Source organism: Acinonyx jubatus, chromosome D3 (genome assembly GCF_027475565.1).
Source record: "Acinonyx jubatus isolate Ajub_Pintada_27869175 chromosome D3, VMU_Ajub_asm_v1.0, whole genome shotgun sequence".
NCBI lineage: Eukaryota > Metazoa > Chordata > Mammalia > Carnivora > Felidae > Acinonyx > Acinonyx jubatus.
In genome coordinates, this window is record NC_069392.1 from 23,497,982 (window position 1) to 23,521,622 (window position 23,641).

The following is a 23,641-nucleotide window of genomic DNA, read 5'->3' on the forward strand; positions in this document are numbered from 1 at the left end:
TGGAAAGCGAAGATGTGGGAAGGAACAGTCCCTCCAGCCCCAAGGTTGAGTGAACCCCTCCCAGCTAATTATACCACAGAGTTTGGGAGCAGAGCCCCTTTCGTTAAACTCTTAGGAGTCTTGGAAGGATAGGGCCAGAATTGTACCAGAGAAGCCTGGAAAGCTTGGCATCATCCGAAAGGTTACGTCGACCCTGTGAGGCATTACTGCCCTTCTCCCCATTTGCTGATTTAGAAAGCAAGGCCCTGTGGCTCAATCAAGTCACCTGGTAAAGGTTTCTTTTCGCGAGAGGTGGAGGCCAGACTTGAACGGAGACTTCCCTTCTCCACAGCCCCTGGCTTTAACCAGTACACAAAAGTACTTATGTCTTGTCACCCGACTACCAATTGGTAAGTACTAGGCTCGGTGCCGGCACCACCTGGATTGTTTCATTAAGCCCTCCCAAACATGCCTTCGTTGTTGGCCTTCCTGATTAAGGAGAAACAGGCCCCCAGAGACATTACCCGAATCACGCAAAGGATGGTGGAGACGTGGGACTCGAGCTCAGCTTCTCCCTGGAGTCTGGCTGTCCCAGGGACATGGGCATTCACTGTACCACCTAACTCTCGCGCACGTGCTTGCACACTTCCATGACGGGGATCTCATCACCTTAGCGGCGTTCTCCACCCACCTCCTCCCCCGGCATATATTAGGGCTAATTCCCTCCCGGCCCAGACCCTCGCCGCCAGCCCGGCGCGAGGCGCGACGGGAGAAGCAGAAAGGGCAGTGCAGGGGCTGGGGGCCGGGCCGGGGGTCGTCCGCAGTGCGGCAGGCGGCGGCGCTCAGTACGGAACGGCGAGCGCTCCAGCCCGGCCGGACGGGTGCGGAGGGGGTGGGCTCGACGCCGGGAACAGCGGCCGGCTCCGGAGGGCGCAAGGCGGGGCGCGCGGGGAAGGGGCGCGGCGAGTGCGCGCTTGCGCGGTTGGGGGGACCCTCGGAGGCGCGCGGGGAGCTGGTGCGGCGCGTGCGCGCGTGCGCGGTTGCGCGGGGGGGGGGGGTTGGTGTGGGTTGCCGCGGCGGCGCGCGGTACGGCGGGAACATGGCGCGCGGGGCCGGCGCGCGCGCCTAGCTGGCGGGACCGTTAGCTCGAGGCGGACGCGGCCCGGGCCCCGCGGGGATGGAGCAGTCGCCGCCGCCGGCTCCCGAGCCAACTCCGGGGCCGACCCCGGCACGGAGCCGTAGGCGGCGGGAGCCGGAGTCGCCGCCGGCGCCGGCGCCGGTGAGTGCGTGAGGGGCGCGGGCCGGGAGACTTTCTTTGTGAAACTCCGTCGGTGCGAGCCGGGCCGGGCCTCGGCGACTGACGAGCGCCCGCGAGGCGGAGCCCGTCCCGCCGTGCGGCTTCGAGTTGTCCCGCCTCGCGCCGTTCTGCGGCGGGATTCGGTCCGCCGCCTGCCCAGCTCGGTTTCGAAAGAGTGTGTATGTGCGCGCGCGCGCGCGGTTGGGGGGGGGGGGGGTTGTATACAGTAGGCGCCTACTGCGCACCGCGTCTCCCCTGTTGCCTTCGCTCCCGCAGGGCGGCGGCTGCCCCCCGCCCAGGGCCCACAGGAGAGGGAGATGGCAGCCGCTCGGAGACAGGTGTCGGTGCAGCCCTGGGAGACTCAGGTGCCGACAGCCCCAGGTGGAATCACAGGGAGTAAGCGGTCCGTCCCTGGAAGCAACCAAGTCTGTCGGTGGCTCGGCGCAGCGTGATTTTGGAATGCTTGACATCCTTCCTGGCTTCATGGTGCCTTTGGGGGTGTCGGTCGGGGTGAAGGATGCTGAGCAAAATGGGCTTTGGAGGTGTGGCTCTCAGAGGGCGGGACGGGATGGCCCTGAGGATTTGGCTTCCCAAACCGCCCAGGCGGAGGCAACAACCCGTAGCTTGGTAAGAATACTGGCGTCACAGCTCTTCCCAGGGCCGTGGATTCAGACTCTCCAAGGCAGAGGAGCAGAGTTTGAATTTTTAACACACTCCCAAGTTGTTAGGGTCAGGCAGGTTCGACAGGCACTGTTTCAGAGGAAGCTTCCAGCAGCCAGGGACCTGTTCTGTTTGGAGCTCACCATGGCATCCTGGTACGGGCGCAGTGCTTGGCACACGGTAGATGGTCATTCATTATTTGTAGGAAGACTGACTAACTCAGAGAGTTTCCAAAATAGGAGTTCTTGAGACATTTTCAGGAGCTTTTGAGATTAATATCTGTCAGATTTACTGTAAAATGTGATTTTTCTCAGGTCCCAACTTCTGTGACTGTTTATGTTGTAGGCAAAATCAGAGCATACATTGCTTAGTGCAAACTATCAACTTTGTATACCCTAGCTGTGTTAAAATTAATTCTAAAACAACGCCTGAATAAAAAAAAAATGTGTGCTTCTTTCTCTTCATCATTTGGGAACACTAGGCTTAAAGGATTTTGTTCCTTTGAGGCAGGTAAATATTTACATTTTATCAAAGCAAATCTGAATTACTGTTTATTCAGAAAAGTTGGCTATTTGCTTAGACCTTCTGAGCATTTGTGGTTTTTATGCAACATTTTGAAAGTGAGATTAATGTTTAGTTCAGAGTTAATGCTAAAATAGAATTGTTTGAAAGTGACTTGATATTTCAGGGCTAGTTTTTGGGTTTTTTTTGAATTTCAGTAGTTGATTTCATTTCACTCTCTTTTTTTGACTGGAAAAATATGAATATATAGGAAGACAGGACTTTAGGAGTTGAGATTGCATCTGAGGAAGAAAAATTAGGTTCTTTATTCTTTGAGTCATTTTTGCAGTTTATGTGGATTTAAAAAATTTTTTTAATTTAAATACAATTGACATATAATATTAGTTTCAGGTGTATAACATAATGATTTAATTTTTGTATGTATTGCAAAATGATCACCACAATAAGTCTAGTTAACATTCATCACCATACATAGTTACAATTTTTTTTCTTGTGATGAGAACTTTCAAGATCTACTCTCTTAGCACCTTTCAAATATATAATTCAGTATTATTAACCATAGTCACCACGCTGTACATCACATCCCCATCATTGCAATTTTTTCAGTGTCTTAAAATCAAAAAACAAACTCAACTTTGTTGAGGTATAATTCACCTACCTTAAAATTAACCTTTTCAGTGTAGATTCACTCTATGCCCAACATCATCATTATCTGCTTTTAGAGCATTTTCATCGTACTTCAAAGAAATTTTGTGCGCGTTACCATTCCTTATTCCCCTTTGACCAGCTGCTGGCATTGAGCTATTCTGGACATTTCACATGATGTGATCTTATAGTAGTCTGGCTTTCACTCCGCATAGTCCTTTTGAGGTTCATCCATGTTGTAGCATGTATAAATATTTCATTCCTTTTTATTGCTGGATAATATTCCATTGATGGATGTACCACATTTTGTTTATCCATTTATCCATCAATAGACATGTGGGTATTTTTTTTTTTTTTTGGTTATTATGAATATTGCTATGAACATTTATGTATAAGTTTTAGTGTGGACATATGTTTTATTTTCTCTTGGGCATATTCTAATTGCTGGATCATATGGTAACTCTATTTTAACCTTTTGAGGAGCTGGCAGACTGTTCCTATGGCACTACTACATTGTTACATTCCCACCAGCAGAGTATGAGGGTTCATTTCTCTACATCCTTGCCAATACTTGTTACTGTCTCTGTCTGTATTTGTTTCTCTTTAGCCATCCTAGTAGATCTAAAATGGTAACTCCTTGCCATTTTGATTTACATTTCCTTGCTGACTACTGATATTGGGGATTTTGTGTGTGTGCTTACTGGCCATTTGTATATCTTCTTTGGAGAAATGACTATTCAGATCCTTGGTCCATTTTTTAATTGAGTTATTTGTATTGAGTTGTAGGAGTTATTTAAATATTCTGGATAGTAAAACATAATCAGATATATGATTTACAAATACTTTTTCCCATTCTGTAGGTTGTCGTTTCACTTTTTTGATACTGTCTTTTGTTGAAAAACAAAGTTTTTAAGTGATGAAGTCCAATTTATTTATTTTTTCTTTTGCTGCTCATACTTCTGGTGTCATATCTAAGAATCCATTGCCAAATCCAAGGTCATGAAGATTTACCCCTGTGCTTTCTTCTAAGAGTTTATGTTTTTTTGAGCCCTTATATTGAGGTTGTTGATCAATTTTTAAAAAAAAATTTTTTTTTCAACGTTTATTTATTTTTGGGACAGAGAGAGACAGAGCATGAACGGGGGAGGGGCAGAGAGAGAGGGAGACACAGAATCGGAAACAGGCTCCAGGCTCCGAGCCATCAGCCCAGAGCCTGACGCGGGGCTCGAACTCACGGACCGCGAGATCGTGACCTGGCTGAAGTCGGACGCTCAACCGACTGCGCCACCCAGGCGCCCCAATCAATTTTGAGTTAATTTTTGTGTGTGGTGTAAAGTAATGGTCCACATTCGTTCTTTTGCATGTAGTGATCCAGTTGTCCCAGGACTATATATTGAAAGGATTGCTTTTAAGCCCATTGAATGGTCTTTGTACCCTATTGAAACCCAGCTGATTATGTGTTAGGTTTTATTTTTATTATTTATTTGTTTTAAGTTTATTAATTTATTTGAGAGAGAGGGAGAGCATGAGAGAGTGGGGGAGGGGGAGAGAGAGAGAGAGAGGGAGAGAGAGAGAGAATGAATGAATATCCCAAATAGACTCCTTGCTGTCAGCAAGGAGCATGCTGCGGGACTCCATCTCACAAACCATGAGATCGTGACCTGAGCTGAAATCCAGAGTTGATGCTTACCCGACTGAGCCACCCAGGTGTCCCTGCTAGGTTTTATTTTTGGGCTCTGAATTCTATTGTCTACCCTCTACCAGTACTATACTATTTGATTATAGTAGCTCTGTAATAGGTTTTGAAATTAAATGTAAATCCTGTAACTTTGTTCTTTTTCAAGACTGTTTTGGTTTTTCTGGGTTCCTTACTTAATGGATTTTAGGATCAGTTTTTTAATTTTTGCCAAAAAATTAGCTTGGATTTTTATAGAGATTGTGTTTAATCTGTCCTTTCATTGGTGTTTTGTAGCTTTCAGGTCCAAGACTTGACCTTTTTTCAAAAATTTATTAGTATTTTATTTGATGCTATTATACATGGAACTGTTTTTAAAATTTCATATTGTTATTGTTTATCACTAGTTCATTGCTGGTATGTAGAAGAAATATAGTTGGATTTTGGATAAATCTTTTAATGTCATCATTTAGTAGTAGACTGCTCACATTTTCTAGTTTTTGGCTCTGCTACTTACCAGTTGTATGTGTTATGACTATTCTGACCTGTTATACATTTCAGTGTTCTCATTTGTATAATGGAACAGTAATATCCATCCCAAAGAAGTGTTAAATAAGAGAAAATGTTGATAGGTATTAAGAACAGTGCCTCACATGTGGTGGGAATTTGATGTTTGTTATCTTATTCTGTTAAAATAACTCAATTTAAAAGCAAGCCAAAAAACAAAAAGCAAGCAAAACACCAAACCCAAACAAACAAAACCAAAAAAGCTCCCCAAACAAACCCAAAACCGTAGACAAAAAAAAAAAAAAAAAAAAAAAAAATTCCCTATAGACCCCAAACCCACAAAGAAAAGCCACAGGCAAAAACCTCAAACCTCTTCCTGTCCCCATTACTTTTCTGTGATCTAAGACATCCCTGTGAGTACTTGAGGAGTAGTGAAAGATAAAGTCTCTAACACCTCACAATTGTATTGTAAAAGCAATTACCTAAATCTAGGCTACTATATAGGGTATTTGATAATGCATTATTTTGGTAAGTGTTATTAAAAATAATAAGTGTAACTCAAAAATATTTCTTTTTACACCATAGTTCTTATTAATGTGCTGTTCTTTATTACCTATTTCTCCTAAAAGCAGAAGTAATATATTTTTCATTGAATTTGATGGTTACAATTCTTGTTTATTTTGAGTGATTGCTGTTTTTAAAAAAAACCCTGTTAGAGCTGTGGCACCTAGGTGGTTCAGTAGGTTGAGTCCTGACTTGTGATCTTGGCTCAGGTTGTGATCTCACAGTTTCATGAGTTTGAGCCCACATCTGGCTCACCGACAGCATGGAACCTGCTTGGGATTCTCTCTCTCTCTCTCTCTCTCTCTCTCTCTCTCTCTCTCTCTCTCGTCTCTGCCCCTCCCCCACTGGGGCCGTGTGTTTGTGTGTGTGAAAAATAAATAAATACTTGAAAACAAAACTGTTAGAGGCAAACCTGATGCTTAAATTTAATATTACTCTTATTTTTGTGTTTTTTTCAGTAGCCAGAGTAGGTTGCTATTTGGGAAGAAAACAGAGACACAGTGTAATCCAAATATGATGCTGGAACATATCATATTCATTGAATGTGTATTCACTATGATCCAAAGAAAATAATTATTTACCTTGTAAATATTATTTTGACAAAAACTTACCTCCAAATTCACAACTGTAATTAAATTTATAACCCACAAACCCACAGATTGATAACTCATAGACATGTCTATAAGAAAATTTTAAATCAAAATTGATCTTTGTTTAAAAAAACCCTTTTATTATTATGACAGTTGTACATATACATTGCATAACATTTAAAAAACAATTTAAAATAATTTAAAAGACAAGCCAAAGAAAAAAAAATAAAGTTATAATACTACCAATATGGGGATTACTACTATTAATACCTAAATAGGTATCTTTCTTGGGGCGCCTGGGTGGCTCTGTCGGTTAAGCCTTAGACTTTGGCTCAGGTCATGATCTCACGGTTTGTAAGTTTGAGCCCCACATTGGGCTCCGTGCTGACAGCTCAGAGCCTGGAGCCTGCTTCGGATTCTGTGTCTCCCTCTCTCTCTCTGCCCCACCTCTGCTTGCACTCTGTCTCTCAAAAATGAGTAAATGTTAAAAAAATTTTTTAAATACGTATCTTTCTCAACTTTTTTGTGCATCTTTTTATCCAACAATATTTGCATACATATACACAAATGTTTATAGGTATTTCAACTAAGACAAGATAAAAATACACAAAATAATCTTTAAAAATCAGCTTTATGGGGCCTCTGGGTGGCTCAGTCAGTTAAGCATCCGACTCTTGATTTCATGCTTAGTTCATGATCTCATGGTTCATGGGATTGAGTCCTGCCACGGGCTCCACGTTGACAGCATGGAGCCTGCTGGGATTGTCTCCCTCTGTCTCTGCCCTTCCCCTACTCACATACACACTCTCTCAAAATAAGTAAACTTAAAATTTTTTATTAAATTAGATTAAAAATTTTAAATAAACTTTAAAAATTGGCTTTATGTAGGTATAATTTGCATACAATAAAATTTACTAATTTTAAGTGTATACTTATGTGAGTTCTTTTTTTTTCCCCCAAGAATCATTCTTCATTTTTAATTCAAAATAGTAACAATGAGAATAATATAGGAGTTACACCTACGCTGAGTAGACATTGAGGGACATTCATGATCAATTCGCAAATGACTTGAGTTTGTATATCCCAGATATGTTGAACTTTAATACCACCAAAGTCAGCAAACCCTTTCATTTTGCTAAGATCTAGTCCTCAGAGGTCCAAGGCAATATAGAAATTGTGACCACATATATATATCAACATTTGGCCTTAGACCTTGCCCATACTTTTCTGTTGTAGTTGTGTGAATTCTGACAAATATATATAGTTTTGAAGTCACCACCACAGTCAGTAGAATAGACTGTTCCTTGTTATTACTGAGTACTCCATTTTATGTGTCCTGCAATTTGTTATCCATTCACCAGTTAATGGACATGTTTTTCCAGTTTTTGGTGATTGTGAAGAGAGCTACTATGAACATTCACATACAAGTCTTTGTGTGTTATATATATATATAAGAGTAAGTATTTAAGAGTGGGATTGCTGGTTTGTGTGATAAACATATGTAGGTACTGTTTTGAAATGTTTTTTCTTCAGTTGATCCACCCCCCACTTTCCATTTAAGTAGTTTCCTCTTACTAAGTGCTTTCGCATTATTCAATTATTGTTTTCCCAATCTGTCCCAAAATATTCTTGAAAGATTTTGTGTCAAAATCAGTATCTAATCTAGGGTCTAATCCAGAATCAGTATCTAATTATATCTTAGTTATTGTCACTTAAGTCTCTCTTAATCTCACATGGTCCCTTTTTTCATAACACTGACTCATCAAAGAGACCAAAACAGTTGTCCTAAAGAATGTCCTATTTTCTGGCTTTTTCTGGTGGTTTACATGTGGTGTCATTTATCTTGTTCCTCTGTTTACTATGAACTAGGCACTATATAAAAAGACTTCATGGATACAAGTTAAATTTTTTGACTAGGTTATACAATTTACCGTTGTAACATAAGGCTCATTTTATCATTAGTATTTTCTTGCTGTTGAGAATGGGAAGGCAGTGGTGATACGGTAAAACCTTGGATTGTGAGTTAATTTGTTCTGCGAGTGTTCCGCAAGATGAGCAAACATTTCTAATAAGTTTTAACTTCATAAAGAAGGGATGTCTTGCAATACAAGTAGTACGTGATGCCGAACGTCATATGATCACAACTGAGCCCAGTGGTGGTTCTCTCTTTCTGTCTCTCCCTGCGGGACTGTGGATGATCATCTTCCAGGCTCAGATGCTCGGTCTCAGGCCATGGTGTTTAGCAGAAATCAGTGATTTTTCAGAACGTCGGGAGGGGCCCACAACTGGCACTAGTGTGTTTTTTGTCCCTTCGAAGCACCCACGGACAGTCCTTTGCTTTTCCTACAAGAGCAAGCTTAGGAATGCTTTGCTTCATTCTGGGTCAGGCTGCCTGCAGGTACAGACCCTTTCCTCTGCTGCCTTATTGCCGGGTACATTAAATGCGATAGATGACAAGACTTTATTAATACTGTACTGTAGTCAGCATCAGTTAGTGATAGTGAAAGTTTTCCTTCACAATAATAACCCTCCTCTCTCTTGTCTCCCTCACACCAGCCACGAAGGTTTTCAAAGGTAAGTGCAGGTTAATTTATTTTTGTTCATATTTTATATTTTCTTTATATTTTATATTATATTACAGTAGTGTAATCATTTTTATATGAATATTTTTGGGTTGTGGAACACATCATCTGAGTTTCCATTATTTCTTATGGGGAGATTCGCTTTGATATACAAGTAGTTTGGATTACAAGCATGTTTCTGGAATGGATTATGCTCGCAAACCAAGTTTTGCTGTAGTGTCTTTTTATTTTTTAACTAGTCCCTTTTACTAGAGATCAGAAGTGGTATTAGGAGGTTGATAAGGCAGTAACAGTAACTAGAGAGTAGGACAGAAAATAGATGTGACAGCGTGTCTCTAATTGCCTTATTTTTCATCTTGAGGCTATATTACCTCTAAGGGAGGATATTCCAGTCTGAAGAACGTGCATTATTTTAGTGGGTATTTATTTTTTAATTTTTTTTTTTTTTTAGGATTTACTTATTTTTGAGAGACAGACCACGTGTGGGGGAGGGACAGAGAGAGAGGGAGACGCAGAATCCAAAGCAGGCTCCAGGCTCTGAGCTGTCAGCACAGAGCCCGGAGCGGGGCTTGAACCCACGGACCATGAGATCATGACCTGAGCCAAAGTCAGACGCTTAACTGACTGAGCCACCAAGGAGCCCGGGTATTTTCTTTTTTAATTAAGTAAGCTCTATGCCCAATGTGGGGCTTAAACTCATGATGCTGATATCAAGAGTCACATGCTCTACTGAGCTAGCCAGGTGCCCCTAACATGCATTATTTTAAATGATGAATAGAGAAAGATAACTTGCAGCAATCTGAAATATGATTTGTTGAGATTCTGGTTGACAAATGATAAATTATAATGAGGACGTGGTACTATTTTGTGGATAAAGCGCAGAATTGCTAAGAAATAGCAGGTGTTTGGGGCGCCTGTGTGGCTCAGTGGATTAAGCGTCCGACTTCAGCTCAGGTCATGATCTCACAGCTTGTGTGTTTGAGCTCCACATTGGGCTCTGTGCTGACAGCTCAGAGCCTGTAGCCTGCTTTGGATTCTGTATCTTCCTCTCTGTACCTCCCCTGCTTACACACACACTCTTTCTCTCAAAAGATAATAAACATTAAAAAAAAATAGGTGGTCTAAGTAATAGCAAACCTGGCTTTGTGTTGTAATTTTGCAAGAGTAAAAAATAGGTTAGCGTTTTTTAATAGTGAGTGTTAAGTAAGGGAAGGCATATAATTGTATGTGGCTTCTCATTCCATGATTATACATTTGGCATTTCTATGCTATCATTGGGTAAGTTTACTATTGTGGAAGTTTAAAAATTGCTATGGTAATTAATGTTTTAACTTACTATAACTTAGTTCAGCAAAGGGTAGGAAAAGTTTGTCAATATTCATTGCATTTGTAGAATTGCATGAAGAATAGCGCTTTGATGGTGGAAATTACTCAGATTATTGTCCTCTAATGTTAGTCATTGTAGGAATCATACGCTCCAGATGTATTCTTATTTTAAAACTACATTCCTTGGGGTGTCTTTCTCTCTGCCCCTCCCTGGCTTGCGCTCTTTCTCTCTCAAAAGTAAATAAACGTTAAAAAAAGATAAAATAAGAATATGTCTAATCTTGACGTTCCATGTTCATGGACCAGAGACTTAACATTGTTAACTTAACATGGCAGTGTTTCCCCAAGTGATGTACAGAGTCAGTGCATTCCCTATCAAAATCCCTTCTGCCTTTTTTTGCAGAAATCTATAAGCTTATCCTAAAATCCAGATGGAAGTGTGGGGTACCCAGAATAGCCAAGACAATCTTGAAAAAGAACAAACTTAGAGAACTCACACTTCCCTATTTTAAAATCTATGAAACTATAGTAATTAAGTCAGTGTGGTACTGGCATTAGAATAACATAGATCAATGTAATTGAGAGTCCATTGTGTAAATTGTGTAAATTTCCCACATTTATGGTTAGTTGATTCTCTTTTTTTTTTTAAATTTTTTTTTTTTTTAATGTTTATTTTTGAGACAGAGAGAGACAGAGCATGAATGGGGGGAGGGGCAGAGAGAGAGGGAGACACAGAATCGGAAGCAGGCTCCAGGCTCTGAGCCATCAGCCCAGAGCCTGACGCGGGGCTCGAACTCACAGACCGTGAGATCGTGACCTGAGCTGAAGTCAGATGCTCAACCGACTGAGCCACCCAGGCGCCCCTAGTTGATTCTCAACAATGGTGTAAAGACCATTCAGTGGAGGAAAGAATGGTCTTTTCAACAAATGGTGTTGGACAACTAGATGTCCACATGCAAAAGAATGAATTTGAATCCTTGCCTCACACTATACACAAAAATAAACTCAAAATGCATCAAAGACCCAAACATAAGGGCAAAAATAATGAAACTCTTACTAGAAACAAAGCAGTAGAGACTCCTGGGTGGCTCAGTTGTTTAAGCATTTGGCTTCTGCTGGGGTCATGATCTCACAGTTCCTGAGTTTGAGCCCTGCAATGGGCTCTCTGCTGTCAGCACAGAGCCTGCTTTGGATCCTCTCTCCCCGGCTTTCTTTGCCCCTCCCCCACTTGTGCTCGTGTTCTCTCCCTCGAAAATAAATAAACATTAAAAAAAGAAAACACAGGAGTAAATTTTTGTGACCTTGGGTTAGGCGGTGATTTTTACTTTATTTTTCTTGAGTAATTTCTATGCCCAACATGGGGCTTGGACTCACAACCCAGAATAAACAATAGTTGCATGTTCTACTGACTGAGCCAGCCAGGTGCCCCATAGGAGGTGATTTCTTAAATACCAAAAAGACAAGTAACAAAAGAAAAAGTAGGTAAATTGGACTTAATTAAAAATTGACACTTGTGTGTGTCAAAGGAGAGAATCTAGAAAGTGAAAAGAGGCCTTCCATAGGAGGCCTACATGCTGCTGTTAGAGCCTCCATCATGTCTCTCGTGATCCCTGAGAGTTCCAGCACGTTTTGCAAGTAGTCGGTATTGATGAACAGTGGAAAATAGACTTTGCCATCACTGCAGTTAAGGATGTGGGGTAAAGATATGTGCATGTGGTGTTGAGGAAAGCAGAGACATCCACCTTACCAAGAGGGCAAAAGACTCTTTGAGGATGAGGTGGAATGTGTGATCAGTATTATGCAGAATTCACACCAGTATAAAATCTCAGACTGGTTCTGGAACAGACAAAAGGATGTGAAGGATGGAAAATACAGCTAGGTCCTGACCAATAGTCTGGACAAAAAACTTCATGAAGACTTAGAATGAAGAAGATTTGAGCCCACAGAGGGCTGCATCATTTCTAGAGACTTCGTGTCCCAGGACAGCATGCTAAGACCACCTAGCTAAGCATGCTAAGGCTGTTTGTGGCTTTACTGTGGGTGTGTCCAAGAAGAAATATATCTACAGGCCTTGTCTGTTAATCTGTTAATAGGTTATGCACCGATGGCTTCCTTATTAAAAAAAAAAAAAAGGAAAGTGAAGAAATCCCACATAATGGAAGAAAATACTTACAAATCTGTGTGTGGTAACGGACTTGTGTCAAGAATACATAAAGAACTCTGGGGCTCCTGGGTGGCTCAGTCCATTAAGCATCCACCTCTTGATTTTGGCTCAGGTCATGATCTCACGGTTCATGGGATTGAGCCCTGTGTCCAGCTGGTGCTGACTGCACAGGGTCTGCTTGGGATTCTCTCTGTCTCTGTCCCTGTCCTGCTTGTGCGTGCCTGTGCATGCGTGTGCTCTCTCAAATAACATTAAAATTAAAAAAATATATATAAAGAACTCTCACAACTCATGATAAGACAATCCAATTTGGGGCGCCTGGGTGGCTCAGCTGGTTAAGCGTCCTACTTCGGCTCAGGTCATGATCTCACAGTTCGTGAGTTCAAGTCTCGCATCGGGCTCTGTGCTGACAGCTCAGAGCCTGGAGCCTGCTCTGGATTCTGTGTCTCCCTCTCTCTCTGCTCTTCCCCTGCTTATGCTCAGTTTCTCTCTCCTTCCAAACAAACAAATAAAAACATTAAAAGACAATCCAATGAAAAAATGAACAAAGTCTTTGAATATATATTTCTCAAAGAATATGTACAAGTGACCATAAACACACAAAAAGGTATTAGTCATCAGGGCAATAAGGTCAAAACCACAGTGAGATACCACTTCACACCTACTAGGATGCCTTAACAGTAAAAATGATAATAAGAAGTGTTGGTGAGGATGTGGAGAAATTGGAGTCCCCTCATACATTGCTGGTGAGAATGAGAAGTGGCTCAGCCATTGAGGAAAACAGTTTGGCATTTCTTTAGAATGCTAAACATGGAGCTTGCATCTGGTACAGTAATTCTACTCCGATTATATATGTAGAGAGAAATGAGAAACTTTGTCTACACAAACACACGAATGTTCATGGCAGCATGGACATTTAGTTGATACAACCTGTAAGTATATCAATTAACGCTTGAGTGAATCAACAAAATGTGGTATATTCATACAGTGGAATATTACTCAGCCATTCAGAAGGAAGAAATATTAACACATGATATGATATAAACCTTGAAAATATTCTGAGTGAAAGAAGCTAGTCACAAGAGATCACATATTGTTTGATTCCGTTTATGTGAAATATTCAGGATAGGCAAATCCACAGATGCAGAAAGTGGATTAGTATTAGCCAGGGACTTGGGGTGAATGAGTGGGGAATGACTGTTAATGGGTATGGGGCTTCTTTTGTGGGTGATTGAAATATTAAATTGTGGTAATGGTTACAAAACTCTGTGAATAAATAAAAAACCACTGAGCTTCACAGTTTAGTAGGATAAATTTGGAGAGCCTGGGTGGCTTAGTTGGTTAAGTGTCTGACTCTTGGTTTTGGCTCAGGTCATGATCTCATGGTTTAGTGAGGTCAGGCTCTCTGCTAGCAGCGCAGAGCGTGCTTGGGATTCTCTCCCTCCCTCTCTCTCTCTCTGCCCCTCCCCTACTTGCGCTGTCTCTTTCTCTCTGAAAATAAATAAACTTTAAGAAAATAGGATGAATTTTATGATATGTGAAATAGATCTTACTAGATGTATAAAGAAAATCAACTAGAAAATGAAAAGAATGTCTAATCTTTTAAAATGCCATTAAAGATATTCTCCTAAAAAAAAAAAAATCTTCTCCTACAGTCTTTATTTGCCCCTCTCTCATTTTTGTTTTCCCTAGTACATGATAAATGAGCAGGATTATACCTGTCATCTAAGATGATCCTGTCATCTAAAGCTGTCTTATGGAGTGACAAAGGAAACCCAAAAGTAATAGTTTAAAAATAGAGTATATATGTATCAATAATTTCAAGCATATGGAAAAGTAGATTGACTCTAATAATAATGTCTATTTATTTTAGAGAGAGAGAGAGAGAGAGAGAGGGAGCGCACACGAGCAGGGGAGGGACAGAGAGAGAGGGAGTCACAGAATTCGAAGGAGGCTCCAGGCTCTGAAGTGTCAGCACAGAGCCCGACGTGGGGCTTGAACTCATGAGCTGTGAGATCATGACCTGAACCAAAGTCGGACGCTTAACTGACTGAGCCACCCAGGTGCCCCAGATTGACTCTAATAATAAACCCTTACATTCTCTCATTAGTTTGATTTAGATTATTAATACTTTGTAATAGCTAGATATATTTTGGGAAATAGTTGAGATTTGTAGAAGCTGTCTTTACATTATCTAAAATAAAATGTTCACTAAGCATTTATGTAGAGTGCACCTGAAATAAATAGGAATGAGAGTTTCTGTGAATTAAATGTTGCATGGACATGTTAGGGTGTGTGTCTGAACTTTGAAATAAACAGGTCTGTAAGTGACAGCATTTTTAATGGTAGTATATTGACCCTCATGTGCTTGTAAGATTACTGTGCCAAGTTGTAGAACAGAGGACACTGTCAACTTCGTAAGACTTTCCCTGTGACCTGTCCTCTGAGACTAGCAGCTTAGTTTCCTGATATTTTGTTAGTGCAATTTGATATTAAGGAGTACATATATTAAAAAAAGCTAAGCACTTGGGTTGGCATAGTACCTTTTATTTTGGAGTTAACTGGTTACACATCTGGGTATGTTCTCTCAAGAATTTGCATGTTTGTAATACGATTTTGGAATTCAGGCACCTTCGTAGGGCATTTGGCCTTGTGTGTAGTTTCTTATCATTAGGAAAATTGTATTACAGCAGATTGCACAATTTCCTGAGAAAGTGCTAAAAAACACTGCCACAATTCCTTTTGTTCTGTATGTAATGTTTTTGTACTGAGTGCTGTCTTGGATCCTCATGGTTTTAGCTTATGTAGATACAGGAGTTTTGAAAGTTGTTCCACTGTCAAATAATGCTCTTGTTAAATTCAAGAGCTTCCCAATCTCCACAAAGATTTATGAAAACCATTTATAAAAATTGTTCAGGAAGTTGGCCATAAATTCCAAATATATTAAAAAAATAAAATTTCCATCAGGTATATTTGGGAGAACCACGTAAATTGTAGAGTAGTTGTATGGGGGCAGTGTTCCTTTCATAAGTATAGAGTCTGTCCCTTTGTCCCTGGGAAACGGGATGCCACTGGTAAGGGGGCCGCCCCCTCGACACCCATCAAGCAATGCTTGCTCCTTGGGAACCTGGTGCTAACCCATTCAAAGATGACCTGCTTCTGGGTTGGGATTTCGTCGGTAGCAGAGCAGCTCCCTTGCTGCAATCTGTTGAAAGTCAGCCCTCCACACAGGGTTTGTTTAAAAAAAAAAAAAAAAAAAAAAGTATAGAGTCTGTTGGGTTCAGATTATTGTAGCTAACATATTGTGCTTACTATGTGTCTGACACTGTTCTCAGTCCTTTTTGCATATTAACTCATTTAGTCCTAACTACCTTATGAGGTAGGTACCGTTGTTATTACCATTTTACATATGAGGAAACTGAGGTACAGTGAGGTTATCAAGTAACTTGTTCAAGATCACATATTACCCTGGACTGTGATTTAGCACTCTAGCTCTAGAGTCTATATTCTTTTTTATTTTTATTTTTTACATTTATTTATTATTGAGAGACAGAGAGAGAGAGAGCATGAGCACGGGAGGGGCAGAGAGAGAGGGAGACACAGAATCCGAAGCAGGTTCCATGCTCCGAGCTGTCAGCGCAGAGCCTCACATGGGGCTCAAACTCACTGTGAGATCATGACCTGAGCCGAAGTCAGATGCCCAACCGACTGAGCCACCCAGGCGCCCCTAGAGTCTATATTCTTAAACATTGCACTAGTTGGTCTTTGATTTGAATGATCATTAAGCAAATAGGATCAATTATAACTATCTTTTGCTATTAAATGTTAGAGTTATTGCAAGATAGTAATATAGGCAATTCCTTGAATGTCTTGTTAAAAACTAGTTTTTACTGTGAGGTTTAAGGTTATGTTGGCACAGTATTCTGGAATTCAAGTTTCTGTAATGATAGAGCAAAGGGATGACTGTTTGATACTAAGTTTATTCTTGAATTTTATCATCTAGTAACTTTTTATCAGTCAAAAGTTAAAATTAACTACAATGTAAGTGGTTTAATTCTTTAAGTATTTGAGGTTACAAAACGGTTATTAAACTAATAATGTAGTACCTAAAATAAATGTTTCTTGAATGAAGCATGGGGATTAACCCAGACAAGGAAGAAAAGTATTAAATGAAATGAGGCTATAAATAAAAATGATTTTTAAGATAGTAAAGGAATGATTCTAATTTCATATATATCTCTGAAATAAAAATAATTAGAAAATAAGACCACTGCTTTTTTTTTTTTTTGAGGTTGTCTTCATTTATTATTGGTGAGGAAAATCCTCATGAGTTAATATGCGTGCACTTTCCCCAGAGGTGTGTGCTGAGGGAGGGGGCCCTACAGCACTCCAGAGATAGCTTTTAGCAATAGTGCTTTGACCAGGAGCTGCTGGACACATTCCCTGGGGAATAGGCAGTTGTCTCCATTGGCTTCTCCTCTCCCATGGCCAACTCAGTGGGGTGAGTGGTCATCAGTCTTTGAGGGGGGCAAGTTGGGAGAGAACAGACAGTAGTCGAGTGTGAGAGGACATGAGGACAAGACTGGTGATGGCCACATACAGGGATGGGCCCACCATCCCCACCCCTGGGGTCCAAGGGAGGGGTCAGACTGTATAGTGTGTTAAGGAACCAGGGGAAAATGACTGCTTGTATCTTCCCTTCTTAATGTTGATGAGGAATCAGTGTTTATAGTGCAAATTAAAAATTGTTAACTAAAGACACAGCATATTAATACTGTAAATCATTTACTGATTCAGGATTTTAGCCCGAGGCTAGGTTTGCAAAATGGATGTATACAATTCTAATTTCCTGAAATAAGTTTTTTTGTTATAAAAAAATAGATTCTAGAAATCTTCATTGGAGTATTCTTCATTTGAATTTCTGGTGGCACAAAAATGTAGGTATTTACTTAATAAATATTAATCTTTGAGCTTATTATTCTTAAAGAGAGTTGAAATAGTTGAATGTCTGGAGGCATTTTACACTGCTACATTTTTTTATTAATTTTTTTTAACGTTTATTTTTGAGAGAGAGAAAAGAGTGTGAGTGGGGGAGGGATAGAGAGGGGGACAGAGAATGCCAGCCAGCTCTGCGTTGTCAGCGCAAAGCCAGAACTCTCAAACTGTGAGACCATGACCTGAGCTGAAGTCACACACTCAACCAACTGAGCCACCCAGTTGACTCCCCCCCGCCTTTTTTTTAAGTTTATTTTATTTTGAGAGAGAGGGAGAGAGAGAGCAAGAGTGAATCTCAAGCAGGCTCCGTGCATCAGCAGTGCAGAGCCCAATGCAGGGCCCTTTATAAACAGGGCAGCAGGTGTATAGACATATGATTACTCATACTTTGGAGTACATATTTATTTCTTATTGAGGTTGGAAGAGCTGGAATGAATTCATGTGTTTACATAGTTAAAATTTTTTAAAGTGTGCTTGTTTTCCTACCATTGTAGTAGTTTGATTGATTTTACAGAGGGAGTTGTGAAATTTGTATTGATTTGCCTGAAAAAAATTTTCTTTAATTTTATTTATTTTGAGAGAAGGGAGAGAGAGAATGTATGCAAGTGCAAGTAGGGAAGGGGCAAAGAGAGAGAGAGGGAGAGAGAGAATCGCAAGCAGGTTCCACACTGTCAGCATGGAGCCTGATGCAGGGCTTGGTCTCACAAACTGTGAGATCATGACCTGAGCTGAAATCAAGAGTCGGTCACTTAACTGACTGAGCCACGCAGGTGCCTCTAAATTTTTTTTTTTTAATTTTGTTTCTTGTGTAGTGTTTTATTACTTTTTGTAAATAGTGGCTTAAGATGAAGCAGTATTTTAACATTGGCTTTTGTAATCCTGAATCCTCAGTCATGACACTAAAAACATATATAATTATGGTTAGCAGTACTGCAAGAACGTAAAAAATATTTTATTAAACTTACACTTATACAAAGTTTGTATGTAAGACATGTATTTAGTATTAAAGATCAGAGATTCTTTGTTTTATGTTCTCACCCCAGGATATTTGTGAACTTCAGTCTATTTAAATAACAATTTATAAAATAAATTGTATGCATCTACCATGAATTAACTTACTTCTGATTTCTGAGTGTGACAGTAATGAAGGTGGTAGTTTTATTTCGCAGAGTGTGGAAGATCATTTCATTGCTTAATTTTCTGTCCATTTTATCCTTTATTGCTCAGGGTACCAGGAGTTTGTTGCCAGGTTGGATGTTCTCAGCAGAGAGTCTTAAAAAATACTCCACATGTGAGAATATATCTATAGATAGATTTTCTGTCTAGCTACAAATCCAGATATGAACTTTAAAAAGCATGTAAGCAAGTTGTGTTCAACCAGTGTTACACTTCAAAGGCTGACTTCAATTTAGAGCAAGTTGTGTATCGTGGCCTTGTAGCATATATAGTGATCACAAGCATAGGATGTGAACCTTATTGTCCTGTCTATAAAGTGAGACTACTACCATTTCCTACTTCATAGTAAGGCTGTTGTAAGGATTAAATGAATTAATACATAGATGCTATTTAAAACAGTTCCAGGAATGTAGTAAACGCTAAATAAATGTTTGGTGTGTTTTTTGCTGTTGCCGTTATTACTACCATCTTTCTTACTCCTCAGGGTAGTGGGAGATCATTAAGTGTTGGATACAGATTGATATCATTGATTTTGATGCCCTGCACAAAGTTGTAGATTAAGCAGTTTATGTGACCTTAGAGCAGAAAGTATTCTGCCAATTAAGTCATCTCTTAGCTCCAACTTTATCTTGTTTTTTCTGCTTTGTGAACCTGGGGCCTGGGACTCGCAAGCCACATTTCTGCATGGCCTGCCGCTCCCTGTGGCTGGCAGATTGGGGGCAGTAAAGGGCTGGAAGGGCAGGCAGGCAGGGACTGGTCTTTCTTCTTTGCTTCCTGCGGCCTTCCTCTCTGCTGTTTTTGTGAGTGACACCCTAACAACACTTCTTCATCCTGGCAGCAGCAGGACCTGCCTGTAGCTGTGACTGCATGCTGTTTGTAGTTTTTCCAACACTTGAGGACTGGTTTCATCAAGCTTTCTTCAGAGACCGCTTGCGCCAGCAGCTAATGCTCCTCTTTAGAGGTCTGGGTGCCTGGCCCATGGTTTCTCTCCTTGGAATTCAGAGACACCTGCCCCAGCTGAGCAGCGCCTTCTCCTCAGAAGTCTGACTTTAAGTGCCCTGGACCCCTCTTCTAAGCTTTTGTTAGCAGAGCCCCGGGCATGGTACCTGCTTTCTGCAGTTGCTACTTCTGTGATTCCTTAGAGTTCTCTTTTTGCCCCTTCAGCCATTTACCTAGAAACTTCCTACTCGTTAACAAATCTTATGTTAAGTTCTGTCTTTTTAAATAACAGGTATGATTCCTGTCTTCTGACTGATCCTGGCTGATACAGATAGAGGTGATAAGGACTAGTAGCCAACATGGGTTTGCTTAAGAACTTGTCATTACCTTTTTTTTTTTAAGGGTTCTAAGATGACATAGTATATCTTGATTTTCCTAAATAATTTTATAAAGTATCCCATGATAATCTTATGAACATGACTCTTGTAGATTTAAAGATAATAAACTTGTTGAATTAGGGAATCATAGAGGTGATAAAAACCTGCAGGAAGTCTGTACCAAAACACAGGACTCTATTTTTTAAATCTAGTCTCATACAATAATACTGTTTCTTAGGTGAAGGCATGAGAGTTTCACAAATTTTAGATAGGTGTATACTACACTGAAAGAATTAGAATTCAAAGGGGTAGTGATATACTAGAACAGTATAATGAAACCATGAAGGTATATATTCTGTAATCTTGAGGGCAGGGACCATGTCTGCTTTTCTTTTTTTATGTCCAGTCCTTAGTAAATGCCTGGCAAGAGTATGTGCTCCATAAGTGAATATGTTGATAAACCAAGGTAAAACTAATCAATTATAAGTGAGTTTTTCCATTTAGGTTGAAAAACACATGAGATGTGCCTGGGTGTTTCAGTTGGTTAAACATCTGACTCTTTAAACAATTAAAAAAAAATTTTATTTTTTAGAGAAAGAGCAGAGCATGCACACATGAGCAGGGGTGGGGCACAGGGGAGGACAGAAGATCCAAAATGGGCTCCCTGCTGACAGCAGAGAGCCCAATGTGGGGCTCAAACTCATGAACCATGAGATCATGACCTGAGCTGAAGTTGGACACGCAACCGACTGAGCCACCCAGGCACCCCACATCTGACTCTTGATTTCAGTTCATGAGATCAAGCCCTGAGTTGGGCTCAGAGCTGACAGCGTGGAGCCTGCTTGGGATTCTCTCTCTCCCTCTCTCTCTCTCTGCTCTTTCCTTGCTCACACCCTGTCTCAAATAAACATTGAAAAAAATAAAAAAAACCTATGAAAAAAACCTTACTTATCAGCATATATGGGAAGAAGTTTTGGGTTGTCTATAAGCTCCACATGAACTATCTTCAATCACTAAGTTAATGAATGCAGTCTTAGTATTCATTAATGAAAATATTGTTACAGTCTTAGTATCATCATTTCCTGTTCCTCACCTAAAGATTTACTGGTCCACTGGGGATGATTGAAGTGACAAATTTGTGATAACTTGTTTTCTTGAGAAAACACTCCACAGTGAGGGAAGGGAAAGGAAATACTAGGGAGACTTTTTTTTTTTTTTTAAAGCCACTGGGCAGTCATTCCTGTATAGTTCCTGACCATGCTTTTAGCAGCCTCTCAGTTCTGGGAAGGCATAAGCTGGCTTAGGTGTACATAGTCCTTAATTAAGGATTTACTAGATTGCTACTTTTCAGCCCTTACAAATTACTGAGGGCACTTGGGCTTTTTTTTTTTTGTTGTTTAATTTATATCCAAATTAGTTAGCATATAGTGCAACAGTGATTTCAGGAGTAGATTCCTTAGTGCCCCTTACGCATTTAGCCCCCCCCCCCACACCCCCTCCAGTAACCCTCTGTTCTCCATATTTATGAGTCTCTTCTGTTTTGTCCCCCTCCCTGTTTTTATATTATTTTTGTTTCCCTTCCCTTATGTTCATCTGTTTTGTCTCTTAAAGCCCTCATATGAGTGAAGTCATATGATATTTGTCTTTCTCTGACTAATTTCGCTTAGCGTAATACCCTCCAGTTCCATCCATGTAGTTGCAAAGAGGGCACTTGGGCTTTTAAATGGGAAAGTGGTGGGAGAGCTATACCTTATCAAATAGAAATGAACAGGCACCCTAACTTATCCAACCAGCCCTTTTATAATGTACTCGTTGCTTTTCTTCTCCTCTCCCTTGCTCTTTCTCCCAAGTGAAAAGGAAATGTTGCAGGGACAGACGTTCAGCACACAACTGTCTTAAACCACACGTGCTATAAGAAGCATACAAAAGATGTGAGAGTTGGGTATACTGTCTGAAGGCAGAACACTTAATATGTTGTTTAGGGCAGAAAACTCAGACCAGTGTGTGGAAATTAATCAGGAGGCAGATTTAGGCTAATGAAAGTGTAACTGAACCAACATGGGTATCCTCCTTGATGGGTCATAGAAACTATACCAGGTGAGTTGTTGCACAAAGTTTATTTGCAGCAAATAAGGAGATTACGGGAAATAGCTTCCAGAGCTGTGACTCCCAGAATGAGAGAGAAGGAGAGAGAAGGGGTTGGCAGGGGGGAGAGAGAATGGGTACCTTTTGTTTAGGATTAGGATGAATATTTAGAAGGGAAGCCTTGTCATCCTATGTAGAGGTGGGAATAAGGTCACACATGTGCCTTAAGGAAACATGCCTATACTTACATTGTATGTTATGTAAATGAGGCTTGTGCTCCTCTTTGGATGGGGATTTTAGTATAATGAGCTAAGGGTAATTGCCATTCATTCCAGGGGTCACTCGATGGCCCATCTCTGCAGGCGAACGTCAGGAGTTTAGTTCAAGCGGTCGAGGTCTGGAGGTCTGGGTGGTCTGAGCCGGTGGGAGGTCTTGTCAGGACAGTTGCTGTCACCTGAGGGGTGGTTTTGGGTTTCCTTCCCCTGAGTTAAGAGGTAAGCTGGAAAGAAGGAAAGAAGAGCTCAGGAAAAAACCGTAAGACAAAGGTTAGTGAGTACAAGCAGGTGGGCAGTAAAGATCAGGTCTTGGGATCTGGCTGGTGACAAAAGGAAAAAACCTTTCTAGACAGCAAACGATAGTAGGTTGTATTTTCTGATGAGGGCTTGGGACAGGGTGTACCCTGAGGGCATATTTATACAGTAGGGATCAAATGGGCGAATGGTAAAGATGCAGTCAATTTCCTTTTTGCAGTATTGTGATGTTTAACCTGGTGTCTGATCTGATTGAAGGACCATCCTATTGGCTGACAGCATTTTCTGAGGAAATATTTGTCTATTTCAGTTCTGGAACAAATGATAATCTCAAAGTTGTGCAATTAAATCATGGCTTAGAAGATTTTGATTTGAAAAATTTCTAAGCAGACATCCACATAAACCATAGAACAAAATCTCAAGTGTTTCTATAAACTTTCAGTTCTGTGTAACATAACTCCCTTTTGAATTCTCCAGGTCAGATTACTACGAAATATTCCCTTAAGTAACTAACTAAATAAACCAAGATTACTGAGGTTTTTTTACATTTTAAATGACGTCTGGTAAAAACAACTGAGTAGTTGATACCTAATGGTGAGATTTTGCAGTGGTGGGGGTTCGAAGCTGACGGCCAATAAAGAATTCTTGAAGACGTCTTTGGTTCAAAAAGGTGATTTTATTAAAGCACAGGGACAGGACCTGTGGGCAGGAAGAGCTGCACTAGGGGTGTGAAGAGTGACTGATTATATACGATGGATTTGGGAAAGTAGAGGCAAAAGGGAGGCCTCCAGGAGGACTTCCGTATGCTAAAGAGGACTCCTGACTTACTGAGGGCTTGCTATTGTCAAGCTATTTTTTCTCTAATGAGGAATTAACATTAGGACAGTAGGGGGTTCCTGGAGAAATGTTATACTCCGTATTTATCTCAAGTATTTGTCAATGGCTGCAGGTTATAAAAAATTTAATTTTACCTGCCATTTCCTCCTTGCCTTTGTTCCCCACATCACTATGGAGGGAGGGTGATATTA

The 23,641-nt window shown here is 40.6% G+C and overlaps 1 protein-coding gene and 1 pseudogene across 3 annotated transcripts in view; both read left to right on the forward strand.

The window, feature by feature from the left end:
• The first annotated feature begins 1,029 nt into the window (after positions 1-1,029).
• TTC28 (tetratricopeptide repeat domain 28) overlaps positions 1,030-23,641 on the forward strand; it is a 625,904-nt gene continuing 603,292 nt past the window's right edge. For 2 of the 3 annotated variants that reach the window (XM_027050848.2, XM_027050849.2), the window contains exon 1: positions 1,031-1,258. In XM_027050848.2, the coding sequence (XP_026906649.2) occupies positions 1,157-1,258 (102 nt within the window). In that variant the 5' untranslated portion in view covers positions 1,031-1,156. Of the gene's footprint in view, positions 1,259-23,641 lie in introns of all 3 variants that reach the window. The other variant, XM_027050850.2, reaches the window with a different exon arrangement.
• Positions 11,218-19,069, forward strand: LOC128312527 (40S ribosomal protein S18-like; annotated as a pseudogene).